The sequence below is a fragment of the Anolis carolinensis genome, unplaced genomic scaffold (genome assembly GCF_035594765.1).
Source record: "Anolis carolinensis isolate JA03-04 unplaced genomic scaffold, rAnoCar3.1.pri scaffold_34, whole genome shotgun sequence".
NCBI lineage: Eukaryota > Metazoa > Chordata > Lepidosauria > Squamata > Dactyloidae > Anolis > Anolis carolinensis.
In genome coordinates this window covers 32,462-60,032 of record NW_026943843.1, presented here as the reverse complement: position 1 = coordinate 60,032, position 27,571 = coordinate 32,462, and the positions used below count along the sequence as shown (strand labels likewise).

At 41.4% G+C, this 27,571-nt stretch overlaps 2 protein-coding genes across 4 annotated transcripts in view; one reads left to right on the top strand and one right to left on the bottom strand.

Annotated features, from left to right (window-relative positions):
* The window catches only part of LOC134294934 (uncharacterized), a 37,664-nt gene extending 10,310 nt beyond the window's left edge, over nucleotides 1–27,354 (top strand). The window contains exons 2-3 of one of the 3 annotated variants that reach the window (XM_062966833.1): nucleotides 178–352; nucleotides 23,196–27,354. In XM_062966833.1, the coding sequence (XP_062822903.1) occupies nucleotides 24,384–25,235 (852 nt within the window). In that variant the 5' untranslated portion in view covers nucleotides 178–352; nucleotides 23,196–24,383 and the 3' untranslated portion in view covers nucleotides 25,236–27,354. Of the gene's footprint in view, nucleotides 1–177; nucleotides 1,055–23,195 lie in introns of those variants that run through there. The other 2 variants (XR_010001542.1, XM_062966834.1) reach the window with 2 other exon arrangements.
* On the bottom strand, nucleotides 288–7,854 carry gng2 (G protein subunit gamma 2). Its single transcript, XM_003230103.4, has 3 exons — nucleotides 7,718–7,854; nucleotides 3,988–4,140; nucleotides 288–1,237 (listed from the first exon to the last, which is right to left on the bottom strand). Exons 2-3 carry the CDS (start codon nucleotides 4,072–4,074, stop codon nucleotides 1,109–1,111), a joined length of 216 nt encoding a protein of 71 aa, XP_003230151.2. The 5' UTR covers nucleotides 4,075–4,140; nucleotides 7,718–7,854; the 3' UTR covers nucleotides 288–1,108.
* Nucleotides 27,355–27,571: the final 217 nt, after the last annotated feature.

The window sequence follows — 27,571 nt, the reverse complement described above, 5'->3', positions numbered from 1 at the left end:
CATTCTGCAAGATTTTCAGCTTTCTCTGCCGAAGAATAATGGTGCTCTGTCAAACTACAGCTGCCAGAATTCCATAGTACTGAGCCATGGCAGTTAAAGTGGGTTCAAACTGCATTAATTCTACAGTGGAGATACACCTGAAGAGTGCTTGTATCTGACCATTTGTTCTTTTCGAAGGTGGACAGCCAATGGGATGGTCATTGGATTATGGACCGCCACCCTGAGAAGTACCACCTTAGAGTCCCAAATCCTGAAGAATGAGGCAATAAAGAAAACGAGTCACGATACCCATCACAACGCACAGTTTACTTGCAGAACAAAAGTTACTGAATACAAATGTTAGAAAACAGAGGTACGAAGTATACTAGGAACGTACAAGTTGGCCTCCCCAGGGCCGTTCAAAGTTAGGGCGCATTCTCAGCTAAATCTGCCCTCCCAAAGGGTTGCTTATGAGGCTGCCGTGGCTGCAGATTCCCCCCACCCCACCCCACACTCCCTGCCCTCTAAAATGCTAAATACACAGAGAAGACCCCCACATTAAGAAACGCCTTAATAAATCTAACCCATTGCAATGATTATTTTACAATTCAACATAAATAAAAGTGACATGTAGGGAAAAGCAAGAGGGTAGAAAATTCATACGGCTACAAACACACACACACACACACTCACGTTTGCATCATTTGCAGCTTTGCTCTGCGCCCCCTCTTTTTAATTTTTTTTATTTTAATACTTTCTTTTTGGAAAAAAAAAGAGGGAGACATAAAGGGTTGGTTTGGCAAGAGCAAAGGGGACATGAAACCGACTGTGTTACACATTTTCCCCCTCCCGCTCCAGGCAACTCTGCAAGATGTCAAGATCTTTCGCCTCGCGATGACGTCGGTCAACATCATCATCATCATCATCAACGCCTTCTCCAAAGAAGGCAGACAATTCGCTTTTGGATCATGCACTAACTTTCCCTGTAAACTTCCAGGCTGTTGGATTACTTTTTTGTTTTTTTGTTTTGTTTTCAATTGAGTGGACTCTGGAAACACGTCCACAGTGCTGAAAAATCTCTACATCAGTGTCCAGGGTAGCCCAAGTGGGAGCCAGGCCTCCATGAGGCTTACAGGATGGCGCAGAAGAACTTCTTCTCTCTAAACGGGTTTTCTGAAGCCGGGACCGGAGTCAATAACGGGTCCTCCTTGGCATGGGCTTCGCAGTAGGCCATCAAGTCTGCGGCTGCTTTGGACACCTGCAAGGAGGAAGGCAAGAAGAGGAATGCCATCACAAGGAAATCATACATGGCCATCCAGATTGGCGGATTTGATAAAAATGTACTCTCTAGTTCAGGGGTCCTCAAACTTTTAAAGCAGAGGGCCGGTCCACAATCCTTCAGGCTGTTGAGGGGCCGAATTATCATTTGAAGAAAAAAATGAACAAATTCCTATGCACACTGCATATGTCTTATTTGTAGTGCAAAAACAACAATAACAATGAAAGAAAAATACAATATTTAAAAATAAAAACAATTTTAACCAACTCAAACCGATCAGGATTTCAATGGGAAGTGTGGACCTGCTTCTGGTCAACAAGATAGTCAAGTGAATTAGGATTGTTGTTGTTGTGTGACTTCAAGTCATTTCAGATTTTGGGCGAGCCTAAGTCAAAAATTTATTTATTATTTATTTATTTATTTACTACATTTATATCCTGTACTTCTCACCCCGAAGGGGACTCAGAGCGGCTTACAATTTATATCTATATACAATATATTATATTATTAACATAGAACAATATTAGCATTATATATTACTATATTGAATTATACCACTATATTATAATATTATTAGTAATATTACATGTAATATATAATATATAATTAATATTATTATATGGTATTATTATTAGTATTACAGTAGAGTCTCACTTATCCAAGCCTCGCTTATCCAAGTTTCTGGATTATCCAAGCCATTTTTGTAGTCAATGTTTTCAATATATCATGATATTTTGGTGCTAAATTCGTAAATACAGTAATTACAACATAACATTATAGCGGATTGAACTGCTTTTTCTGCCAAATTTGTTGTAAAACATGATGTTTTGGTGCTTAATTTGTAAAATCATAACCTAATTTGATGTTTAATAGGCTTTTCCTTCATCCCTCCTTATTATCCAAGATATTCACTTATCCAAGCTTCTTCTGGCCCGTTTAGCTTGGATAAGTGAGACTCTACTGTACATTGTATTACATTAGAATATTTATATCAATATTATATTATATACAATATTGTATTATTAAAACTGATATAAAATATATTATAAAACTGAGGGCAGGGGCCAGGTAAATGACCTTGGAGGGCCGCATCCGGCCCCCGGGCCTTAGTTTGGGGACCCCTGCTCTAGTTCCTCCAGAGTGACTTTAAGGTCAATTTCTTGGCTGCATCAATAGAAGTTTACTATCTAGATCAGGCATGGGCAAACTGTGGACCTCCTCCAGGTGTTTAGGACTAACTCTCACAATTCCTAACAATCACCAAGCTGGGTTGCTGTGAGTTTTCCGGGCTGCACAGCCATGTTCCAGAAGCATTCTCTCCTGATGTTTCGCCCACATCTACGTCAGGCATCCTCAGAGGTTGTGAGGTCTGTTGGAAACTAGGCAAGTGAGGTTTATATATCTGGAATTTTTTTTTTGAGTCAGAAGTGACTTGAGAAACTGGAAGTTGCTTCTGGTGTGAGAGAATTGGCCATCTGCAAGGACGTTGCCAAGGGGACGTCCGGATGTTTTGATGTTTTCACCATCCTTGTGGGAGGCTTCTCTCATATCCCCACATGGAGCTGAAGCTGATAGAGGGAGCTCATCTGTGCTCTCCCCAGATTAGATTCGAACCTGGCAGCCTTCAAGTCAGCAACCCAACCTTCAAGTCACAAGGCTTTAACCCACTGCGCCACCTGGGGCTCCTATCTGCGGAGGATGTCCAGGGTGGGAGAAAGAACTTCTGTCTGCCTGAGGCAAGTGTGAATGTGCCAATTGGCCACCTTGATTAGCACTGAATGGCCTTACAGCTTCAAAGCCTGCCTGGAGGAATCCTTTGTTGGGAGGTGTTTGCTGGCCCTGATTGTTTCCTGTCTGGAATTCTCTTGTTTTCAAAGTGTTGTTCTTTATTTACTGTCCTGAGTTTTTAAATACAGTAGAGTCTCACTTATCCAACACTCACTTATCCAACGTTCTGGATTATCCAACACATTTTTGTAGTCAATGTTTTCAATATATCATGATATTTTGGTGCTAAATTCGTAAATACAGTAATTACTACATAGCATTAATGTGTAATGAACTACTTTTTCTGTCAAATTTGTTGTATAACATGATGTTTTGGTGCTTAATTTGTAAAATCATAACCTATTTTGATGTTTAATAGGCTTTTTCTTAATCTCTCCTTATTATCCAACATATTCACTTATCCAACATTCTGCCGGCCCGTTTATGTTGGATAAGTGAGACTCTACTGTACTGGTAGCCAGATTTTGTTCATTTTCATGGTTTCCTCCTTCTGTTGAAGTTGTCCACATGCTTGTGGATTTCAATGGCTTCTCTGTGTAGTCTGACATGATAGTTGTTGGAGTGGTCAAGCATTTCTGTGTTCTCAAATAATACACAGTGTCCAGGTTGGTTCATCAAGTGCCCTGCTATGTCTTTTTGGACACAAGCAAGTGAAATCACGGGTGTTAATTATGGGCACTCTATTGTAGATTGAGGATTCAGCTGATGTGTCCATGCATTAAGGAGATTTGGCTATGTGTTGACTTCACCAGTTATTCATTCAATGGGCCTACTCTAGTTAGGACTAACCAAAAAGACTGAGAACTTGAGGTTTCATTCAGTATGGATCTTCTCATGAAGGAACCCTTCGTGTGCTTCAGAATGAACTCTGAGGCTTAGCTCAGAACCTGGCCCAGTTGCCACGGATGGCATGAGCGAAGAATGACCCAGTTGGGTTTTACCTTTATTCTGTCGATGTTGGCCTCCATTTTGAGCTGTTCTACCAGTTTCCTGGCTTGGGCTATGCTGGTGGTGTTGTTGCTGGCCATCGGAGCCGTCTTCGTCTCTATGCACTTGCTTCTTTTTCTTCTTTTTCTTCTTCTTCTTCAAATGCTCTGTGAAAGACAAGAGACTGAATGAAGGCAAGCCATCAGGGAACCAATAAACTGCCAGGCTTGCAAACCAATCTATGGGGATGTGGAACCTAATTAAGGAAATAGTGATTACTAATCATGCTAAAAACAACTCTGGTTTGATTTTACTGGCAATGCCATCCCAAGACTAACTTCTCATGTTCTTTTAAAAAAGACATCTTAGATAGTGCAGAACAAGGATATATATTTTGGTATGTTCCATGCAAAAAAAAAACAACCAAAACCCTGTGTTTTTTGCCCCATAAACAAGTCTTTGTGTGGTTTTTATTTTCTCATTTTGGAAAGATTGTCGCAAAAATTGTAAAGATTTTTTTTATAATATTGGGGGTTGTACACAATCCATTTTGTCAGCCACAGCAATTTTTAAGAAGTGTTTGGTGTTTTGCTCCTGCAAAAGGAAAAATCTCTTAGTGGATGACTATTTTTTTTTCCAGCAGTGTCTCAATTGGTCCAGACATTTTAAAGAAAATCTAATAAATGAGTGGAGCCTCCAGTGGCTCGGTGTGTTAAAGCGCTGAGCTGCTGAACTTGCAGACCAAAAGGTCCCAGGTTCAAATCCTGGGAGCGGAGTTAGCGCCTGCTGTTAGCCCCAGCTTCTGCCAACCTAGCAGTTTGAAAACATGCCAACGTGAGTAGATCAATAGGTACTGCTCCGGCGGGAAGGTAATGGCGCTCCATGCAATCATGCCGGCCACATGACCTTGGAGGTGTCTACGGACAACGCCGGCTCTTCGGCTTAGAAATGGAGATGAGCACCAACCCCCAGAGTCAGACATGACTGGACTTAACGTCAGGGGAAACCTTTACCTAATAAATGAGTATTCCTTATATTCCCATGCAAGCAAAATGATGTTCAAAATTCTACAGTAAAGACTTTTACCAGAAAAGGAGTCAGAAGGGCTAGATGTCCAAGATGGGTTCAAGAAAGGAAGAGTCACTAGGGTTCATATTGAAAACATACATTGGCTAAAGGAGCACACCGAAGAATTTGAGATGAAAATCTGTGCTTTATAGATGACTAGCCTATATAGGCAGTCCACAAGTTACGAACAAGAGAGGTTCTGTAGATTTGTTCTTAAGATGCATTTGTATGTAAGTCGGAACAGGTAGGAGCCCCCAGTGGCACAGCGGGTTAAACCGCTGAGCTTGCTGACCGAAAGGTCAGTGCGGTGGTTCAAATCCGGGGAGTGGGGAGAGCTCCCCACCATTAGACCCAGCTTCTGCCAACCTAGCAGTTCAAAAATGTGCAAATGTGAGTAGATCATTAGGTACTGCTCCAGCGGGAAGGTAACGGTGCTCCAAGCAGTCATGCCAGTGGCCACATGACCTAGGAGGTGTCTACGGACAATGTGGGCTCTTCGGCTTAGAAATGGAGATGAGCACCAACCCTCAGAGTTGGACACGACTAGACTTAACGTCAGGGAAAAACCTTTATTGACGGAACAAGTATACAGTAGAGTCTCACTTATCCATCACTCACTTATCCAACGTTCTGGATTATCCAACGCATTTTTGTAGTCAATGTTTTCAATACATCGTGATATTTTGGTGCTAAATTCGTAAATACAATAATTACTACATAGCATTACTGCGTATTGAACTACTTTTCCTGTCAAATTTGTTGTATAACATGATGTTTTGGTGTTTAATTTGTAAAATCATAACCTAATTCAATGTTTCATAGGCTTTTCCTTAATCCCTCCTTATTATCCAATGTATTCGCTTATCCAACATTCTGCTGGCCCAGTTATGTTGGATAAGTGAGACTCTACTGTATTTGTTAAATGTAACTTCATGTGCCCTTGTTCAGAAGATTTCATCTCACATTCTGTTCCTATGATTATTGGATTTTGTGGCTTGTTGTGGAAATAAGGACTGGAGAGAAAGCTTCAGCCCATGATAATAACTCTTCCAGGACTTATAGAAGGTTGTATAAAAATGTTTTAATATGTGTATTTTATAAAATGTTTACAATGATTACAATGTGTTTTAACTATGTTGTAACCTTCCTTGAGCCACAAGGAGAGGCGGGTAAGAAATAAAATTATCATGATTATGATTACACTATGTACAGTAACATGAGTTTTGTTCCTGCGTTATAAATGTAATTTCCAAATTGGTTCTATCATAAAAACATGGAAAAAGTCCCTTTGTGTGGGAGGGACATCCTGCAGCACATGTTGCTCTTTTTTTTCAGTGAGTATCTCATCATCGAGTCTCAACCAATTCAAACATAGTTTGTGCCACAAAAACGAAGTTTCTGGAGTACAGCAACTATTTTCAAAGTAGGTGCCGCACAATTAAGCAGGAAATAACACTTTCAAAACAGGAACAGAACCTTTTTCAAATTTTGTTACCTAGGGTTATGGTGATGATTATGATTTGGACATACTCAATAAGGAAGCCATGGTTGCTCTGTGTGTGCAAGACCTGAGCAGTTGAAGATAGGGGAACTTGAAGGTCTCTCAGTTCATAGGACTTGTTGGTAGTTAACCACAAGCATGTCTCCTCTTTTGCTTTTAAAATAACGTTTGATGAACAACATAAGACCCAAGCTAAAACGAATCAAGAGTGGAGTGACCAAAAAAAGCCAATGAAGCTCTATTACTTCTAAGTTGGGAGCAGCCCCTTTCGCGGAAAGAAGTCTCCTTTATCAGATGCACATGTGGAGAGATGATGTATGTAACCACAGTGTTGATGAAGAGGAAACCAGACGGGAAAGAAGGCTGAACATGAGATGTGAGTTCTTCCATGATTGCACAAACCCACGTCTGTTTATGCTGCTTTCCTACTGAGTTAGGGAAGATTATTTCTGACTCAGCTGTATAAAATGGGCAGCTTCCCATACTTTGCATGTGGGACTGACCGCACCAAAATCCACATAAGCAAAAAGCCCTGGGTTATTGTGTGTTTTCCTGGCTGTATTCTCTCCTGACGTTTCGCCCACATCTATGGCAGGCATCCTCAGAGGTTGTGAGGTATATATACAGCCCGAAAAACACACAACAACCCTGTGATTCCAGCCATGAAAGCCTTCGACAACACAGCTCTGGGTTATGTTTTAACACTTCTGCCACACCACTGGATTTTGGAAATCTGTTTCATTAATGTCTTTGCTCTAAAAACGAAACAGAAAAGATGACAAGTGTACAATGCATCAACATGGAACTCTCTTAGGGCGCATCTAGACTGTAGAATGAATGCAGTTTGATACCACTTGAACTGGCATGGCTCAATACTAGGGAATCCTGGGAGTTATTATTATTATCATCATCATCCTCATCCTGGGAGTTATAGTTTGGTGAAGCAGCAGCATCACTTGGCAAGTTATAGTTTTCAATCTTGGCAAGTTATAGTTTGCTATAATTTGGCAAGTTATAATTTGGTGAAGCACCAGCACGTCAAGTCCTTGTAAAACTACAACTCCTGGATTCCATAGCTAGGAGCCATGGTAGTTAAAGTGTCCAACTGCATTCATTCTATGATGTAGACCTGAAGGATAATATTATGTGCTTTTACCTGTTTGCAAAGAACTCACCTATTGCAGATCTCAAAGTCAGTGGTTGGATCTTGAGCACAGAGTCGACACTCAGGGGTTGTTCACTCCAAGATAAACCTGCAAAATAAAAGAAAATATGATGCACCCATTCTACCTGGAGTCTTAATTAAATTCGTGCAGGTCCCATAAACAGCCTGCCTCCCAAAGGCAGCCTTTCAGTTTCACAAATAGAGAAATGCAAAGGATGTTGTTAAATCTTCCCATGAGAATAACAAAGACAAAGTACTGTATATATTCTAGTATCAGCCGACCCAAATATAAGCCGAGGAACCTAATTTTACCACAAAAAACTGGGAAAACATTGACTCAAGTATAAGCCAAGAGCAGTAAATTTCAGAAATAAAAATAAATACCAATAAGATTACATTAATTGAGGCATCGGTAGATTCAATGCTTTTGAATATTTGCATAAAACTGTAATTTAAGAGAAGACTGCCCAACTCTGATTGAATCATTGTTCTCATCTTCTACAATGTAAATGTGCTTATGTATCCTTTTAATAGTAATGGAGTAAAATAAAAAATGCCATAATACTAATAATAAATAGAGTTATATAATAAATGTAATAATACTAATAACAAATAGAGTAAAATAACAATTTCATAATAAATAAAGTAAAACAATAAATGTCATAATATATAGAACAAAATAATAGTTGTAATAACAACAATAATATCAGAGTGAAATACTGTATATAAGCCTAGTTTTTCAGCCCTTTTTTTAAGACTGAAAAAGCCCCCCTCGGCTTATATTTGGGTGAGGGTCCTGGTTGGCTTATATTTGGGTCAGCTTATACTCGAGAATTTATGGTACATTTATTATTTTTCTCTATTATTATTGGTATTATTACATTTATTATTTTTCTCTATTATTATTGCTACTATTACATATATTTTACTCTATTTTTATTATTAGTAGTAGTAGTACATTTATTATTTCACTCTGATCTTATTATATTTATTATTTTACTCTATTTTTACTACATGTATTATTTTCCTGTATTTATTGTTGTTATTATTATTATTATTACATGTATTATTTTACTCTATTATTATTAAAAGAATACATAAGCACATTTACATTGAAGAACATGAGAATAATGATTTAATCAGAGTTGGACAATCTTATCTTAAATTTGAGCTTTATGTAAATATTCAAAAACATTTACCCTTCTGATGCCTCAATTAATGTAATTTTATTGGTATCTGTTTTTATTTCTGAAATTTACCACTTTCGGCTTATACTGGAGTCAATGTTTTCCCAGTTTTTTTGTGGTAAAATTAGGTGCCTCAGCTTATATTCGGGTCGGCTTATACTCGAGTATATAAATAATAAAATATTATTATTAATAATAAAAATAATAAATACAGAAATAATAGACTAAAATGATAAATGTAATAATACCAATAATAATAGAGAAAAATAATAAATGTACCATATATACTCGAGTATAAGTCGACCCGAATATATGCCAACCAGGACCCTCACCCGAGTATACGCCGAGGGGAGGGGGGGCTTTTTCAGTCCTAAAAAAGGGCTGAAAAACTCGGCTTATACTCGAGTATATACGGTATCACCTTTCACGTGGACTCTGCTGCGAGTAAACTAGAAGAGCCCAAGGTACCCTGGAGAACTATATCTAGATTGTTGTTGCCTTTCATATCGACTCTGATTTACGGTAATTTCTATGGATGCATCTACACCAGGCATGAGCAAACCTCGGCCCTCCGGGTGTTTTGGACTCCAACTCCCACCATTCCTAACAGCGAACTACACATCCCAGGATCCCACAGTATGGAGCCACAGCAATTCAAACTTAGGACAGGCATGATGAGCCATCACGACATTGCTGCTTTCAATAAGCTTTCTACTAATGGCAAATTTATTATCTTTTTAAATCCTGCTATATAAGGTGAATAACATTCTCCCCATCTCCCAAAATAGCACACTTATACTGTCAAGGTAGGATCACTTTGGATCTCCCACACAGGAAACTTGAGTGGCACATCAAGGTCCTATGGCATAGCAATTTGAACGTTGGACGATGGCTTTGGAGACCAGGGTTTGAATTCCTGCTCAGCTTTGGGAACCCACTGTGCAGCTCTGGGCAAGTCACACTCTCTCAGCCTCAGAGGAAGGCAAAGGCAAAATGCTGCAAAGAAGACCTTGTGATTGGTTTGCCTTGAGGTCAGCATCTGTTGGAAAGGACTTGAAGGCACATAACAATGATGGCAAAGTACGAGGGTTGAATGAAAAGTAATGCCTCCACCTTCGTTACTTGGGTTTGGATGGGAATATTTTAATAAATCAAACGCAGAAATAATCCTTAGAATGTGCTCTTTAACTACCACTATTCACTTTTCCACATCATCACCAGACAATTGGATACATTTCTGCCAAAAAAGCCGTCACGGAAGAAGTCAACACTCTGTTTCCGCAACCAGCATCTCACAATACCCATCGTGCACAGATCTTCCGATAGCCAAGCAAAGCAATAATGTGACCCACACGTTCTTGTGAAATGCCGATAATGCTTGAAATTTCTCTCTGAGTGATACGACGATCGTCCTGAATCAATCTGTCAACCTTTTGCTTGCAAAACCCGGCGATTGCTGTCACGGGACGTCCAACTCTTTTATTTGTCACACAAGTCAGATGTTCCCACATCAACATCTTTAAACTTACTCCTGAACAATGCACAGGACTCACATCAACACAATCCCCATAAACAGCTTGCATTCTCTGATGAATCTCCTTTGGGGTGACATCTTCTGCTGTCAAGAATTCAGTGACTGCACGTTGCTTAAGTCGCCTTGACCGACCGTCTGCGCAGGGTTCCATACTTTGCGCTTTAACAACACAACCGTTCAATGCTAAGGCTTCCCGCCAAATGGAACGGTAGAGGAGAGTCTTCTGAACAAGCCAGTACTTGCCACAGACCAGGACTGCAATCTGTTGAGGAGTTACGAAGGTGGAGGCATTACTTTTCATTCAACCCTCGTAATTTTGACTTAAGGGATTTTTTAAATAGTTGTTTAAGGAATCGTATAGCCCATTTTCTGTTTCTAGAAAAGGGGTCTCTCAGTGCTGGTCACACGATATGATACCAGTAAACCGAACTCTAGATGATATTAAGAAATGGTGAAAGCAGAAAAAGCAACCTACAAAAAGCTAACACTAAGTCCTTGTTGATAGCAGGGAAGACTGTAAAATCCAGCACAATGTTTGCTTCCCCCAGATCTCACCACCACCACCACCACCACCATCATCATCATCATCACAGCAGCAGCACCAGCACCAGGAGCAACAACAACTATACAGTGGGCCTGTGGTACCTCATAGATCAGTGATTCTCAACCTTCCTAATGCCGAAACCCCTTAATCTAGTTCCTCATGTGGTGCTGACCCCCCAACCATAAAATTATTTTCATTGCTACTTCATAACTGTAATTTTGCTACTGTTGCGGTATGAATTGTAATGTAATGATCGGATATGCAGGATGTATTTTCATTCACTATACCAAATTTGGCTCAAATATCCAATATGCCCAAAATAGAATACTGGTGAGGTTTATTGGGGGGGGGGGGATTATTTTGTCATTTGGGAGTTGTAGTTGCTGGGATTCATCTACAATCAGAGAGCATTCTGAACCCCACCAACGATGGAACTGAACCAAACTTGGCAGACAGAACTCCCATGACCAAAAGGAAATACTGGAAGGGTTTGGTGAGCATTGATCTTGAGTTTTGGAGTTGTAGTTCACCTACATCCAGAAAGCACTGTGGACTCAAACAATGATGGATCTGGACCAGACTTGGCACGAATACTCAATATGCCCAAATGTGAACACTGGTGGAGTTTGGAGAAAATAGACCCTGACATTTCGGAGTTGTAGTTGGGATTTGTAGTTCACCTACAATCAAAGAACCAATTGAACCCCACTGATAGAATTGTGCCAAACTTCCCACAAAGAACCCCTGTGACCAACAGAAAATACTGGTCTTTGGCGACCCCTCTGACCCCCTTCAGGACCCCCTTTGTGACCCCCTCAGGGGTCCTAACCCCCAGGTTGAGAAATATTGCCCTAGATCCTCAAATCTGACGATGCTCAAGTCTCATGGTGCTCCTTATATAAAATGGCAACACTAAGGTTTCCTTTTTGGTGCCATGCCATTTAAAAAATACTTTCAAATCCTGGATGGTGCAATCCATGAATGCAGGAGCCATGGATGCAGAAAATAACAACAACAGTAACAACAACACATTGTGATGACGCTGTCTGCATGCACTCAGACCTTCCTGCAGACGATATCTAAAGGAGCATCTTTCCCTCTATTTCATCATTGCCTTTCTCTCTCTATCTCGCTCTCCAAGTCTCTCTTTTAGCCATTCCTTCCTTTCTCCACCCATGAATGGTGGGATATGTGGATGTGCATATGGATATGGATATAGAGTGCTTAATAATAATAATAAACAAGTAAAACAAGCAGTCAAAGAACATGACCTGGCAGAATATGTAAAGCAAAGTGAAGAACCTGCTTTGATTGAAGTCAAAAATCAGAAACTCCTCAAAGCACAGCAGCCACACTACAAACTAGAGCTGACAGCTGGCACAACAAAACATTGCATGGAAAGTTCCTTGACAAAATTGAAGGAAAAGCTGATAAGGAGAAGACCTGGCTCTGGCTCACGAATGGGACCCTGAAGAAGGAGACAGAAGGCCTGATCCTTGCAACCCAGGAGCAAGCCATCAGAACAAATGTAATCAAGGCCAAGATCGAAAAATCAGCTGATGACCCAAAATGCAGACTGTGCAAGGAAACCAACGAAACCATTGATCATATCCTCAGCTGCTGTAAGAATATCGCACAGACAGACTACAAACAGAGGCACAACTATGTGGCCCAAATGATTCATTGGAACTTATGCCTCAAGTACCACCTCCCAGCAGCAAAGAACTGGTGGGATCACAAACCTGCAAAAGTATTGGAAAATGAGCACACAAAGATACTGTGGGACTTCCGAATCCAGACTGACAAAGTTCTGGAACACAACACACCAGACATCACAGTTGCGGAAAAGAAAAAGGTTTGGATCATTGATGTCGCCATCCCAGGTGACAGTCGCATTGACGAAAAACAACAGGAAAAACTCAGCTGCTATCAGGACCTCAAGACTGAACTTCAAAGACTCTGGCAGAAACCAGTGCAGGTGGTCCCGGTGGTGATCGGCACATTGGGAGCCGTGCCAAAAGATCTCAGCCGGCATTTGGAAACAACAGACATTGACAAAATCATGATCTGCCAACTGCAAAAGGCCACTCTGCTGGGATCTGCGCGCATCATCCGAAAATACATCACACAGTCCTAGACACTTGGGAAGTGTTCGACTTGTGGTTTTGTGATACGAAATCCAGCATGTCTATCTTGTTTGCTGTGTCATACAATAAAATAATAATAATAATAATAATAATAATAATAATAATAATAATAATAATAGTGATGCTTCTGCACACACTCTCTCAGACCTTCCTGCTGGTGAGCTCCAAAGGAGCCCCTCTTTCTCCATGTCTTCATTGCCTTTCTCTTTCTCTCTCCCTCCATCTCTCTCTTTGGGCCTTTCCTCCCTTTCTCCATCCCTTCCCAAGCCTGGAAACTGTCAAAATGCCCCAGGGAGTTGTGGTTCTACAATGTCGTGAGCCTTGTCTGCCAGGACCAGCCCTTGCAACCCCTTCCTCATTGGTGCCAGAAAGAAAGGGGGAGCCATAGGAGGGTCTCTGTGCCCACTTGCCATCTCTGCTGATGATGATGCCGAGCCCAACGTCATGGGATGCTAATGAAACCATCTCCATGGAAACTGGCTCATTACCACTCGCTTGCAGCACCCGGCCTCGCTGGCTTTTCAAAATCTCAGCCGCACATCATCGGTCAGGCCACCCCACCCCCTAGAAGATGGCATTTGTTTGGAGACAGAGAGAGAAATCTACTTCTTGCTGCAAATCCACTTGCTTCTAAGAGAAACCCCAGATCTTCGTTCCAGAGATTGACGTTTTCATATCCTTGCTCAAAAAGAGATGAATCACAGAATTGTAGGACTGGACGATGCTCCAAGAATCACTCAGCCCAGCCCCAATTTGCTATGCAGAAACATACCATCAAAGCCCTCTTGACAGATGGCCATCTTTCATAATAATAATAATAATAATAATGATGATAATGATAATGATAATGATAATAATAATAATAATAATATTTGTTTGGACAAATGTTCAACAGTGGCATTGAAGAAGGGAAAAATAATTGAAAGTGAGGGCATAAATATGCCCAATGGCCAAACAATAAAGTGTCACCAGCCAGAGGCCTATAAATATCTGGGCATATTACAGCTGGACAACATCAAGCATGAACATGTGAAGACTGTGGTCAGTAAAGAATACACACAAAGGGTCAGAAAAATTCTCAAAAGCAAGCTCAACGGAGGCAACACCATCAAGGCCATAAACACCTGGGCCATACCTGTCATAAGATATATTGCTGGTATTATAAACTGGACACAGGCAGAACTGGACAATTTGGACAAAAAAACAAGAAAACTCATGACCATTCATCATTCTCTGCACCCCCGCAGTGATGTTGACTGGATATATCTGCCTAGAAGATCTGGTGGCAGAGGACTCTTACAAGTCAAACAAGCAGTCAAAGAAGAAGAACATGCCCTGGCAGAAGATGTAAAGCAAAGTGAAGAACCTGCTTTGATTGAAGTCAAAAATCAGAAACTCCTCAAAGCACAGCAGACAAAAAACCAGTACAAGAAAACCGCACTACAAACTAGAGCTGACAGCTGGAACAACAAAACATTGCATGGAAAGTTCCTTGACAAAATTGAAGGAAAAGCTGATAAGGAGAAGACCTGGCTCTGGCTCACAAATGGGACACTGAAGAAGGAGACAGAAGGCCTGATCCTTGCAGCCCAGGAGCAAGCCATCAGGACAAAGGCCATTCAGGCCAAGATCGAAAAATCAGCTGATGACCCAAAATGCAGACTGTGCAAGGAAACCGACGAAACCATTGATCATATCCTCAGCTGCTGTAAGAAAATCGCACAGACAGACTACAAACAGAGGCACAACTATGTGGCCCAAATGATTCATTGGAATTTATGTCTCAAGTACCACCTTCCAGCAGTAAAGAACTGGTGGGATCACAAACCTGCAAAAGTATTGGAAAATGAGCACGCAAAGATACTGTGGGACTTCCAAATCGAGACTGACAAAGTTCTGGATCACAACACACCAGACATCACAGTTGTGGAAAAGAAAAAGGTTTGGATCATTGATGTTGCCATCCCAGGTGACAGTCGCATTGACAAAAAACAACAGGAAAACTCAGCCGCTATCAGGACCTCAAGATTGAACTTCAAAGACTCTGGCAGAAACCAGTGCAGGTGGTCCCGGTGGTGATGGGCTCATTGGGTGCCGTGCCAAAAGATCTCAGCCGGCATTTGGAAACAATAGACATTGACAAAATTACGATCTGCCAACTGCAAAAGGCCACCCAATACAATCAGTTAACAAGGACTTAAAACCAATGACAAAAAACTCCATCAACGAACCAAGCTATTGTGGCCAGGGCTCAACGCTGAGGTGGCCAACTATAAGGTGCTCAGAGTTTTTGTTAGACTTGCCATCATAATGGCGCACCACACTTGCTGTACCTATATAGTGCACAGAAAGTTACAATGGCAGCTTTTAATGAATTAATTACTCATTCTGCAAATGCCATAAGCGAAAACAGCTATTGAACAATAGTGCAGGGACCAAGCTCTGGAAACGTTCCAGGGCTCATGGGTTAAGAACTCATTTGACGTCATTTGTTAACTTTGAAATCTGGAAATGTGTTAAATGTGAGAAGGTCATAATGTTACCTACATATTATTTTTTATGTATATGCATATAGGGAATGGAAGAGAAAAAGGGAGAACCAGCCTGGATAGTATGATGATTCATAGGCTCAGAGGGAAGCTCATGAGGCATCTAGTCCAACCTTCTGATCAATGCAGACTTTCCAGCAAAACATCCCAAGCAGGGGATTTGCTAGCTTCTTTATGAAGAGATCCAGAGAAGAGATCCATCTTCTCCAAACAGTTGGTTCCATTGCCTAAGTCTTTGGAAGACTTGAGTTCAAATCCTTAGCCAGCCATGATTCACCAATGACACACCTCTGAATAAACCTTGTCTAGAAAGTTGTTAGGACAGAGCTACATCAAGTCAGACAGAAGGCATATAACAATATGGAAACCCACTAAATGGGCAAGTTGCTCTCTTTCCGCCTGAGAAAAGGGCAATGACAAACCTCCTATGAAGGAATTTTGCCAGGAAAACCTTGGGAAACTGGCATGTTGGCCTGTGCATATGACTAGGAAACCAGTAGTTGAATCCCTGTTTGGCTATGGAGACCAACTGGGCAAGTCTCACCATCTCAGCCTCAGAGGAAGGCAAAGGCAAACCTCCTCTGAACACATCTTGCCAAGAAAAGTAAATGAAAGGGTTGCCATGAGTCAAGTTTTTTTTATCATGTCAGAAGCAACTTGAGAACATGCTGCAAGTTGCTTCTGGTGTGAGAGAATTGGCCATCTAGAGAGACGTTGCCCAGGGGACGTCCGGATCTTGTGGGAAGCTTTTCTCATGTCCCTGCAAGATAGAGCTGACAGATGGGAGCTCACCCCGTCTTGCGGATTTGATCCAGCAACCTTCAGGTCAGCAACCCAACCTTCAGGTCAGCAGTCCAGGTGGCACAAGGGTTTAACCCATTGCACTCTGCGGCTCCATTAGTCAAGTGAAAGGCATATAACAATAATACATTTATATACTTCTGCCCTAAGGAAAAGAAAGTGGACTCAGAATCCATGAAAAAAACATTTTTGAAATAAAAATTAAACATGACCTTTTATAACTCACCATACATTAATGTCAAGATGCTTTCAAAACACCTGTCAACTATGGTGACTGTATACATTTCATCAAGTTTTCCTTTTCTATTTTCTTAGGCAAGGAATCCTCAGAGGTGCTTTTGCAAGTTCGTTCCCCTGGAATTATTGCTTCTTGTTTGTGCTATTTGTTGGTGACCTCCCATCCAAATACAAACCAGGACTGATCCTGCTTAGATTCCAAGCTTTACAATTAGAATTCAATTGTCATGCCACGGGTATAATTAAAACATAGCATATTCTAGATAAAATTCCATCTTATTATGAATTACTTCCTAGCCCAGAAACACTGATTTCCTACTTTTTAAAAATAGTAATGTTTGTGTGTGTGTGTGTGTGTGCAATGTAGGGGAGTGAATCGTTTTGAAAAGAATGGAATGTTTATTGAAATACTGGAAAGTTTGGAAAAGGTTTCTGGATTGTGGAGCTGGCACAGCTTGGCACGACATAATTTTGCAACGGATGGCAACCAGCTTCTAGTTAAACAAGATCTGGGCGCCTGGCTCATGGATAGCAAGCAAGATGCCCCCGTTCTGGGACGCAGGCAGATGACATTTACGTGTATTTTCTGGCATTTGCAGACTTCTCCCTTCAATGTTAGCAAGGAGTGGGGATTCGACAGGCACAACAGTTTGCAACAGCCGTGCGGCGTTTGGTTGGGAATGGCAGTGCCAACAAAGATATTGTGCCAGGAATAATGCATGCCCAGAAACAGGGAAATGATTGGGAATGGGATTTGAAGCCAGGACTCCAGGGATATAGCCCAACACTCAAACTACTACATCGCACTAGAGTTGTAGTTCATGGAATCTGGAGAGCACCAGATTGGCATTATTATTATTATTATTATTATTATTATTATTATTATTATTATTATTATTATTATTATTGACACAAAGACATAGTCTGACACAGCAAACAAGATAGATATGCTGGATTTCGTATCACAAAATCATAAGTCGAACACTTCCCAAGCATTTAGGACTGTGTGATGTACACATAGCCAGATCTTCTCCTTATCAGCTTTTCCTTCAATTTTGTCAAGGAACTTTCCATGCAATGTTTTGTTGTGCCAGCTGTCAGCTCTAGTTTGTAGTGCGTTGTTCTTGTACTGGTTTTTTGTCTGCTGTGCTTTGAGGAGTTTCTGATTTTCGACTTCAATCAAAGCAGGTCCTTCACTTTGCTTTACATATTCTGCCAGGGAATATTCTTCTTCTTTGACTGCTTGTTTTACTTGTAAGAGTCCTCTGCCACCAGATCTTCTAGGCAGATTATTATTATTATTTTATTATGACACAGCAAACAAGATAGATATGCTGGATTTCGTATCACAAAATCATAAGTCGTACACTTCCCAAGCATTTAGGACTGTGTGATGTACACACAGGACTGTGTGATGTACACATAGCCAGATCTTCTCCTTATCAGCTTTTCCTTCAATTTTGTCAAGGAACTTTCCATGCAATGTTTTGTTGTGCCAGCTGTCAGCTCTAGTTTGTAGTGCGGTTTTCTTGTACTGGTTTTTTGTCTGCTGTGCTTTGAGGAGTTTCTGATTTTCGACTTCAATCAAAGCATGTTCTTCACTTTGCTTTACATCTTCTGCCAGAGCATGTTCTTCTTCTTTGACTGCTTGTTTGACTTGTAAGAGTCCTCTGCCACCAGATCTTCTAGGCAGATGATGATGATGATGATGATTATTATTTCCCATGTTTATTACTTGATTGCAGCGTAACTTCGAAGACCAAGGTATTGAGGAGCATGTAATGCAGCTACGTTACAGACGGCAAGAGAAAAATGGCTTTTTTGGGTGCGGCAGGAAGCTTCCAAAAAATACTTTAAAGGAGCCTTTTAAGGCATGGCTAGATTTGACGCTATTTGGCTACCAGTCTTAAGAGATGCCCCTGCAAAGCAAGAAAGGGGAAGAAAATAGCAAGAAAGAACACAATGGTTCACATCTGCCTTTAAGAGGTGCATCAACATTGTAGAATTAATTCAGTTTGATACCAGTATAAATGCCATGGCTCAGCGCTATGGAATTTTGGGAGTTGTAGTTGGACAAGACCCCAGCAATCCTTGGCAGAGAAAGCTAAAGACCTTGTAAAACCTAGATCATTATCATTATCATTAGATAATCAGCCCCAGAGGGTATTATAATCTATCCTGAATTTTATTAGGTCCTTCTCATCTATGCACTTTAATTCACCATTTTATTCTTACATTGCTACTTCAGTTTCTCCATCTATGGAGATGATATAACTGCCTGGTGTTGACTGATATTATTAACTGTTATAATATTCTCGTTTTACATTGAATTACCATTTCTATGTTCTATTATACTGTGAATTGTGTTTATGTTATTTATTTTGTTCTATTATGTTGTTCGGGCTTTTGCCCCATGTAAGCCACCCCGAGTCCCCGTGGGGAGATGGTGGTGGGGTATTTATTATTATTATTATTATTATTATTATTATTATTATTATTATTGACACAAAGACATAGTCTGACACAGCAAACAAGATAGATATGCTGGATTTCGTATCACAAAATCACAAGTCGAACACTTCCCAAGTATCTAGGACTGTGTGATGTATTTTCGGATGATGCGTGCAGATCCCAGTAGGGTGGCCTTTTGCAGTTGGCAGATCGTAATTTTGTCAATGTCTATTGTTTCCAAATGCCGGCTGAGATCTTTTGGCACGGCACCCAGTGTGCCCATCACCACTGGGACCACCTGCACTGGTTTCTGCCAGAGTCTTTGAAGTTCAATCTTGAGGTCCTGATAGCGGCTGAGTTTTTCCTGTTGTTTTTCATCAATGCGACTGTCACCTGGGATGGCAACATCAATTATCCAAACCTTGTTCTTTTCCACAACTGTGATGTCTGGTGTGTTGTGTTCCAGAACTTTGTCAGTCTGGATTCGGAAGTCCCACAGTATCTTTGCGTGTTCATTTTTCAATACTTTTGCAGGTTTGTGATCCCACCAGTTCTTTGCTTCTGGGAGGTGGTACTTGAGGCATAAGTTCCAATGAATCATTTGGGCCACGTAGTTGTGCCTCTGTTTGTAGTCTGTCTGTGCAATTTTCTTACAGCAGCTGAGGAGATGATCAATGGTTTCGTCGGTTTCCTTGCACAGTCTGCATTTTGGGTCATCAGTTGATTTTTTGATCTTGGCCTTAATTGCATTTGTTCTGATGGCTATTATTATTATTATTATTATTATTATTATTATTATTATTAAAACCACAATTCCCAAGTGGTGCCAAACTGCATTAATTTGACAGTGTAGATCCACCCAGAGTTAGACTGGAAGGCCTTGAGATTCTTAGAAACAACATTTTAAACCAAATCTGGGAATAATCAAATTGCAAAAATGAAAACCACAAATGTATGTAGCAGGATAAACACCCAGCATCCACCCACAGCTGCTGGAGTGAAACTGAGGCTCTAAACTTTCAAAGACATCCCGTGAACAGATGGATGCCTGTCTCTCCCTGTTGTTTCCTTCTGCTTCTCCTTTGTATTCGGTGCAGAAGAACCTGTTTGAAGAACAGCAGCTCCCTCATTAAGCTGCAAAGAACCCAACTGTGTTATCAGAAAGACAAGGCTAGCATAATAATACCATATAATAATATTAATTATATATTCTATATTACATATAATATTACTAATAATATTACAGTATAGTGGTATAGTTCAATATAGTAATATATAATGCTAATATTGTGCTATGCTAATAATATAATATATATATTGTATGTACATATAATTTGTAAGCCACTCTGAGTCCAATTTGGGGTGAAAAGGGTGTGATACAAATGTAGTAAATAAAAGCAGTAAATAAATAAATAATAAATAAATAAATTTTAGACTTAGGCTCGCCCAAAGTCTGAAATGACTTGAAGGCACACAACAACAACAACAACAACCCTAATTAACTTGACTATCTCATTGGCGAGAAGCAGGACTACATTTCCCATTGAAATCCTGATAAATGTATGTTGGTTAAAATTTTTATTTTTAAATATTGTATTGTTCTTTCATTGTTCTTCTTCTTGTTGTTTTTGCACTACAAATAAGACATGTGCAGTGTGCATCGGAATTTGTTTGTATTTTTTTTTCAAATGATAATCCGGCCCCTCAACAGTCTGAAGGATTGTGGACCGGCCCTTGGCTTAAGAAGTTTGAGGACCCCTGATCTACACTGTAGAATTAATGCAGTTTTACCCCACCTTTACTGCCATGGCTCAACGAGATGGAATCATGAGGGTGGCATGGTGAAGCTCCACCACTCTTTGGCTGGATCTATACTACCATATAATCCAGTTCAAAGAAGATAATATGGATTCAGAAACTGGATTAAATGGCAGTGTAGATGGGGCCTTTGACAGAGAAGGCTGGGGCGGTTTCCATTGTGGCCTGGATCCGGATCTGTGCTTCCCAACTTGTGCTTCTTCCTGTCCCCGTTTGAGGTTCGGCTTCAGCAAGACTTCCCTTCCCCGCTTCCTTTTAATTGAATCTCAACGGGCCCAGGTGGAGAAGCTACAAGCATGACCTGGATGTATGTCATTTCCTCTCCTTTTTTTTGGAGATAGTTTCAGTTTTTAGAATAACGAAGAGCCAGAGGCAACAGAAGTATAATTTGATTCCATTTAATTGACATTATGTGGGCCATGCACCCCATACAGGCACAGAATTAGAAGAGACTTCTCGGAGTGTTTTAAGAAGAAAAAGTTCTGACAAAGTTTCTGGTGAAAGATTGAACATTAGAAGGAACTTCTTGACAGTAAGAGCTGTTTGGCCCGGGCTGTGGTGCTGGCTGTTGAGCAGCCAGCTGCAGCCAGCTGTAACAAATCACTCTGACCAAGAGGTCTTGATTACCTAATTTGATGTTTAATCGGCTTTTCCTGAATCCCTTCTTATTATCCAACATATTCACTTATCCAATATTCTGCCAGCCTGTTTATGTTGGATAAGTGAGACTGTACTGTATATTTATAATCTTATATTATCTGCTTAGAACTGAATTATATTAGGCTCCTTCTACCCAGCTGGATAAAATGCACACTGAAGTGGATTATATGGCAGTGTGGAGTCAATATAATCCAGTTCAAAGTAGATAATATAAGATTATAAATGGGTTATATAGCTCTGTGGAAGGGCTTTGAGTCTACACTGCCATATAATAAAATCTGATAATCTGTATTTTATAGGTAGTGTGGAAGAGGCCTAACTGTGCCTCTCCCCTGGGCTGAGTAGGTTGCTAGGAGACCAAGTGGGCAGAGCTTAGCCTTCTAAATGGCAGCAATTGGATAAAAACAATTATTCCTTTCCCTCTAATTAGGACTTTATTTTCTTTTTCTTTTTGTTGTATCAACCTAGAGGCGTGGATGATGGGTTGTGTTGTCAAATTTCGAGGTTGGGGGGCTTGTAGTTTTGTTGTGTTGTCGGTCGCCGGTAGGCGGTTAGGAATTGTGGGAGTTGAAGTCCAAAACACCTGGAGGGGCCAAGTTTGCCCATGCCTGTGATAGAGAAAAGCTATGTGTTTTCGTCAGATCTTTACGGCTGCTGTCCAAATACTGATCCCTGTCCTCCCAAAAAACCTTTCCAGTTCACACTAAAATCCAGAGAGACGTGGAAGACACTGCAGTGTGTGTGTGTGTGTTATGTGAGGGACTTGTGACAAGCTGTGTGCCCCGTTTGCTGTATTTGAAGTTCTGCACGGGGCCCTTGCGAATACGGTGCCCCAGGTGCTGTTTGCTAATTAACTTAATTCATCTCCTGGACGGATACCTAATTAAGGCAGTCCGAGGGGCCTGGTGCTCAGGGGACCTCGATTCCCGGCCAACTCTTTTGTCATCGCTGACATCATCACGGGGACAAATCCCAACGGCTTTGCCTTTGTTTGGTGCCGACTAAAAATAAAAACGTCAATACAGGACGGGAAGCAGCGTCTGGAGATGGAGCAATTTTTGCCAAAGGAAGGGAAAGACCAAGCAGATCTGGGAGGGAAACCAACTGAATTGGAATCAGAGCAAACCATGAAATCCTGGACTGGGAAGGGACTCTAGAGGTCATCTAGACCAAAGCCTTGCCAGTGCAGCAACCCAAAGCTAAACCTGTTGGAATTGAAGGCTGGGCAACAGAACCTGGAGGCCATGGCTTGCAATATATGATATATTCCTCTCTTACCCTCCCTTATCAGTGTGTTTTCCAAAGCTTCCCTCGCTCTTAACCAAGGGAATGTTTTGAAAAGGGAAAGACACCTTTGCAAGTCAGGAAGATGAAATATATATATATCCATTAATCTTATAGAAGCATTTCCCCCCGAAATATTTGTTAAACTCTCCTACAGATATATAGGCATTAACCCCCTGCAAGCATTTGCAATTCCTATGTACTTCTATCTATCTATCTATCTATTTATCTATCTACATAATTTTATATATGAATTTTCTCCTCATATGTTTGCAGGTCTTTGCAAGTCCTAACTGCCTTCTCCCTGTCTCAGAAGACACCCTTCCAGAATCCCAGAATGGCTTCCGTCCCTCCAGAGGAACAGTGGACATGATCTTCACTGCATGACAGCTCCAAGAAAAATGCAGGGACCAAAATCCTCTGGGCACCTTCCTGCCTGTCAACATCCTTCTTGAATTGCTTGGACACATGTCTGACCAAAACGGGTTGAGCAGCTGCAATAAATCACTCTGACCATGAGGTCATGAGTTCGAGGCCAGCCCGTGGCAGGGTGAGCACCCGTCAATTAAAAAATAAAAAATAGCCCCTGCTTGTTGCTGACCTTGCAACCCGAAAGATAGTTGCATCTATCAAGTAGGAAATAAGGTACCACTTATAAAAAAGTGGGGAGGCAAGGTTAACTAATTTACGACCTGGAATGAGGAAGTGCCGTCAAAGTCGATGATGAAGCAGCTGCTCCCCCCTGTGGCCAGAATCGAACATCCCCTCAGAAGGTTAAATTGCCTCTGCGTCTGTCTGTCTCGGTCTCTGTTTGATATGTTTATGGGCATTGAATGTTTGCCCTATGTGTGTATAATGTGATCCGCCCTGAGTCCCCTTCGGGGTGAGAAGGGCGGAATATAAATACTGTAAATAAATAAATAAAACCAACCTCTGTTCATGGCATTCATTGACCTTGCAAAGGCATTCGACACAGTGAATCGCAACGCTCTCTGGACCATCCTCCAAACAATCGGGTGCCCTGACAAATTTGTGAACATCCTGCGGCTCCTCCATGATGACATGATGGCAACAGTCTTGGACAGCAACGGCTCCCAAACTGACCCATTTAAGGTGGAATCGGGAGTCAAGCAGGGATGTGTTATTGCCCCCACCTTATTTTCCATCTTCATCGCTATGATACTTCACCTTGTTGATAGGAAGCTTCCCACCGGAGTGGAAATCATCTATCGGACAGATGGCAAGCTATTTAACCTCAGCAGACTGAAAGCCAAAACCAAGGTCACCACAACATCTGTTATAGAACTCCAATATGCCGATGACAACGTAGTCTGTGCGCATTCAGAAGAAGACCGACAAGCCACTCTAAACACCTTCATAGAAGCATACTAAAAGCTCGGCCTCTCACTGAACATCAAGAAAACCAAAGTGCTCTTCCAACAGGCACCAGCTAATCCCTCTGCAATGCCAAGAATACAGCTTAATGGTGTAACATTAGAAAACGTTGACCATTTCCGCTCCCTTGGCAGCCACCTCTCCACAAAAGTCAACATCGACACTGAAATACAACACCACCTGAGCTCTGCGAGTGCAGCATTTTTCCGAATGAAGCAGAGAGTGTTTGATGACCAGGACATGCGGAGAGATACCAAGGTGCTTGTTTACAAAGCCATTCCCCTCCCAACCCTGCTCTACGCCTGCGAAACGTGGGCTGTGTACAGACGTCACACTCAACTCCTGGAGCATTTCCATCAGCGTTGCCTCAGGAAGATCCTGCAAATCTCTTGGGAAGACAGGCGGACAAATGTCAGCATGCTTGAGGAAGCAAAGACCACCAGCATTGAAGTGATGCTCCTACGCCATCAACTCCGCTGGACTGGCCACGTTGTCCGAATGCCCGATCACCGTCTCCCAAAGCAGTTGCTCTACTCCGAACTCAAGAACGGGAAACATAATGTTGGTGGGCAGAAAAAGAGATTTAAAGATGGGCTTAAAGCCAATATTCAAAACTGTGGCATAGACACTGAGAACTGGGAAGCCCTTTCCCTTGAGCGCTCTAATTGGAGGTCAGCTGTGACCAGCAGTGCTGCGGAGTTTGTAGAGGCACGAATGGAGGGCTTAAGGAAGAAACGTGCCAAGAGGAAGGCTCGTCAAGCCAATCCTGACCGAGACCGCCTTCCGTCTGGAAACCGATGTCCTCACTGCGGGAGAACATGCAGATCAAGAATAGGTCTCTTCAGCCATCTACGGATCCATCCCCAAGATAACAGAAATGGAGGACCATCATCCTCGAATTACGAGGGATCGCCTAAGTAAGTAAGTCCTATATACATATAGATCCATGTACCTGTACATCTGTATCCATATATATATACATTATTTAACCTACTGATTCCTCAATTAATGTAATTTTATTGGTATCTATTTTTATTTTGAAATTTACCAGTAGCTGCTTTATTTTCCACCCTCAGCTTATACTCGGGTCAATAAGTTATCCCAGTTTTTTGTGGTAAAATTAGGTGCCTCAGCTTATATTCGGGTCGGCTTATACTCGAATATATACGGTAATTACATTCCTGCTGATTTCTTAAAAGGCTAGCAACTCCAATATGAACAGTAAAGGGTTAAGGTATTTCAATTTTAAATCTAAATACTAATAGCATTCCAGGAAAAAAAAAAGCGTGACATGAATCTTCCATCTTTTCACAGCCATATGGGCACAGTGTTAGGTATGCCACCGTAACGCCCACTGACTTCCATTCCGTGCAAGGTACGTAATGACTTCTCGTGTGCACTGGATATACGGCACAGAAACACCCTAAGACGTGGCATTCTGTTAGTCACATATGAATCTGAAAATGTGATTCCAACTTTAGGTTTGTTTATCAAATGAACTCATTATCCCACTAGAGTCGTATTATCACTGATAGTAGATGGAGATACACACACATACACACATCAGTTGCATCAATTTGGCAACCCTTGCTCTCATAATTATATTTTCCATGCATCTTTGTAGCCCCTTAATAATCATGTTGGAACAACTGCAGGGAAAGACTGGCAAAGTAATAAAGTATATTCCCAATGCACAGACTCGTAACAATTAGATCATCCTCTTAGACCTCTGGAGGACCAAGGTGCGTGATGCAAATATAGACTCATAGAACCACAGAGGGAGAAGAGACCCCCACGGGCATTTGGTCCAGCCCTCTTCTGCCACGAAGGAAAACACAATCAAAGCACTTGTCAGGGATTCCTCTTCTTTAGAAGAGGAAGGGGAACAGGAAAGTGTTCATGAATCAGAGGGTGAGTTGGAATCTGAGGAGGAGACTTTGCAAGTACCCACATTTCAGGAGAGGTGAAAGAAAACAGAGCAGGGACGTCTTTCAGCTAGAATAGCTGGCAGAAATGCAGCTGAGTAATTAGGAACCACCCTAACAGTTGTGGGGGAACTCAGGCTATAAATCAGAAGCAGGTGCAGTCAGCTTTTGCTGGTAACAAACTGACTCTAATGCCTAAGCCTTCGCTCCCCTTGTGCCTGCTTCAAGTCTGCATCTGGATTTATTGCTGTTTCTTTGTTTGAAGTAAGACTACTGTTTGATTTGGGAGTTCACCAAGAGACTGTGTTTTCCCTATGACTTCCTTGTTTCTTTTTGCATTATTCCATTGAATGTGCTATGCTTTGTGAAGTAAAGCAGTTTTCATTTACTTACCACAGTGTGTTAAGGCTGTTCTTGAAAGACAAAACTGGACAGCACTACAAAAAGATGGCCACCCAGCCTCTGCTTAAAATCCTCCAGAGAAGGAGACTCCACTGGACTCCACTGCAACAGCAATTTGAATCCATTGCTCCTTTGTATCCCAGTTTCCAGAGCAGCAGAAAACAAGCTTGCCCCCTCTTGAACATGACATTCCTTCAAACATGGCTCTTATGTCCTCTTTCAACCTTCTCTTCTCCAAGAGAAACATACTCAGCAACCTAATCTATGGGTTGCTGTGAGTTTTCCAGGCTGTATGGCCATGTTCCAGAAGCATTCTCTCTTGAGCAAACAGGAGAATTCCAGCTAACACCTCCCAACAAAGGATTCCCCCAGGCAGGAAGCAGCCAGGCTTTGAAGCTGCAAGGTTATTCAATGCTAATCAAGCTGGCAAACTGCAGCATTGACTTGCCTCCAACAGACAAAAGTTCTTTCTCCCTCCCTGGACACTCCACAAATGTTAATGTTTGTGTATTTTAAAGTTGTTAATTGTAATGCATTGATTTTATTGTAAGTTGCTTTGAGTCTGTTGTAGAGAGAGAAAAGTGGGGTATAAACAAACATTATCATTGGATTGCTGTGAGTTTTTCAGGCTGCATGGCTATGTTTCAGAAGCATTCTCTCCTAATGTTTCACCTGCATCTGTGGCTACTGGGCATCCTTAGAGGTCTGTTGGAAATGAGGCAAGTGGAGTGTGAGTGTGTGTATATATTAGGCTTGCTCAAATAATTCGTTTTCCCCGTTTACCGTTATTGATTCGTTTTTTTCGGATTTTTTGAAGCAATATTGAATCTTGGCTGTCCACACGCCTGGATATCGCGGTTTCGAACCGCGATTGGCCGTTTTCCGTAATGGCGCCTTTTTTTTCGTTTTTAAAAAATGCTTTGTCAAATC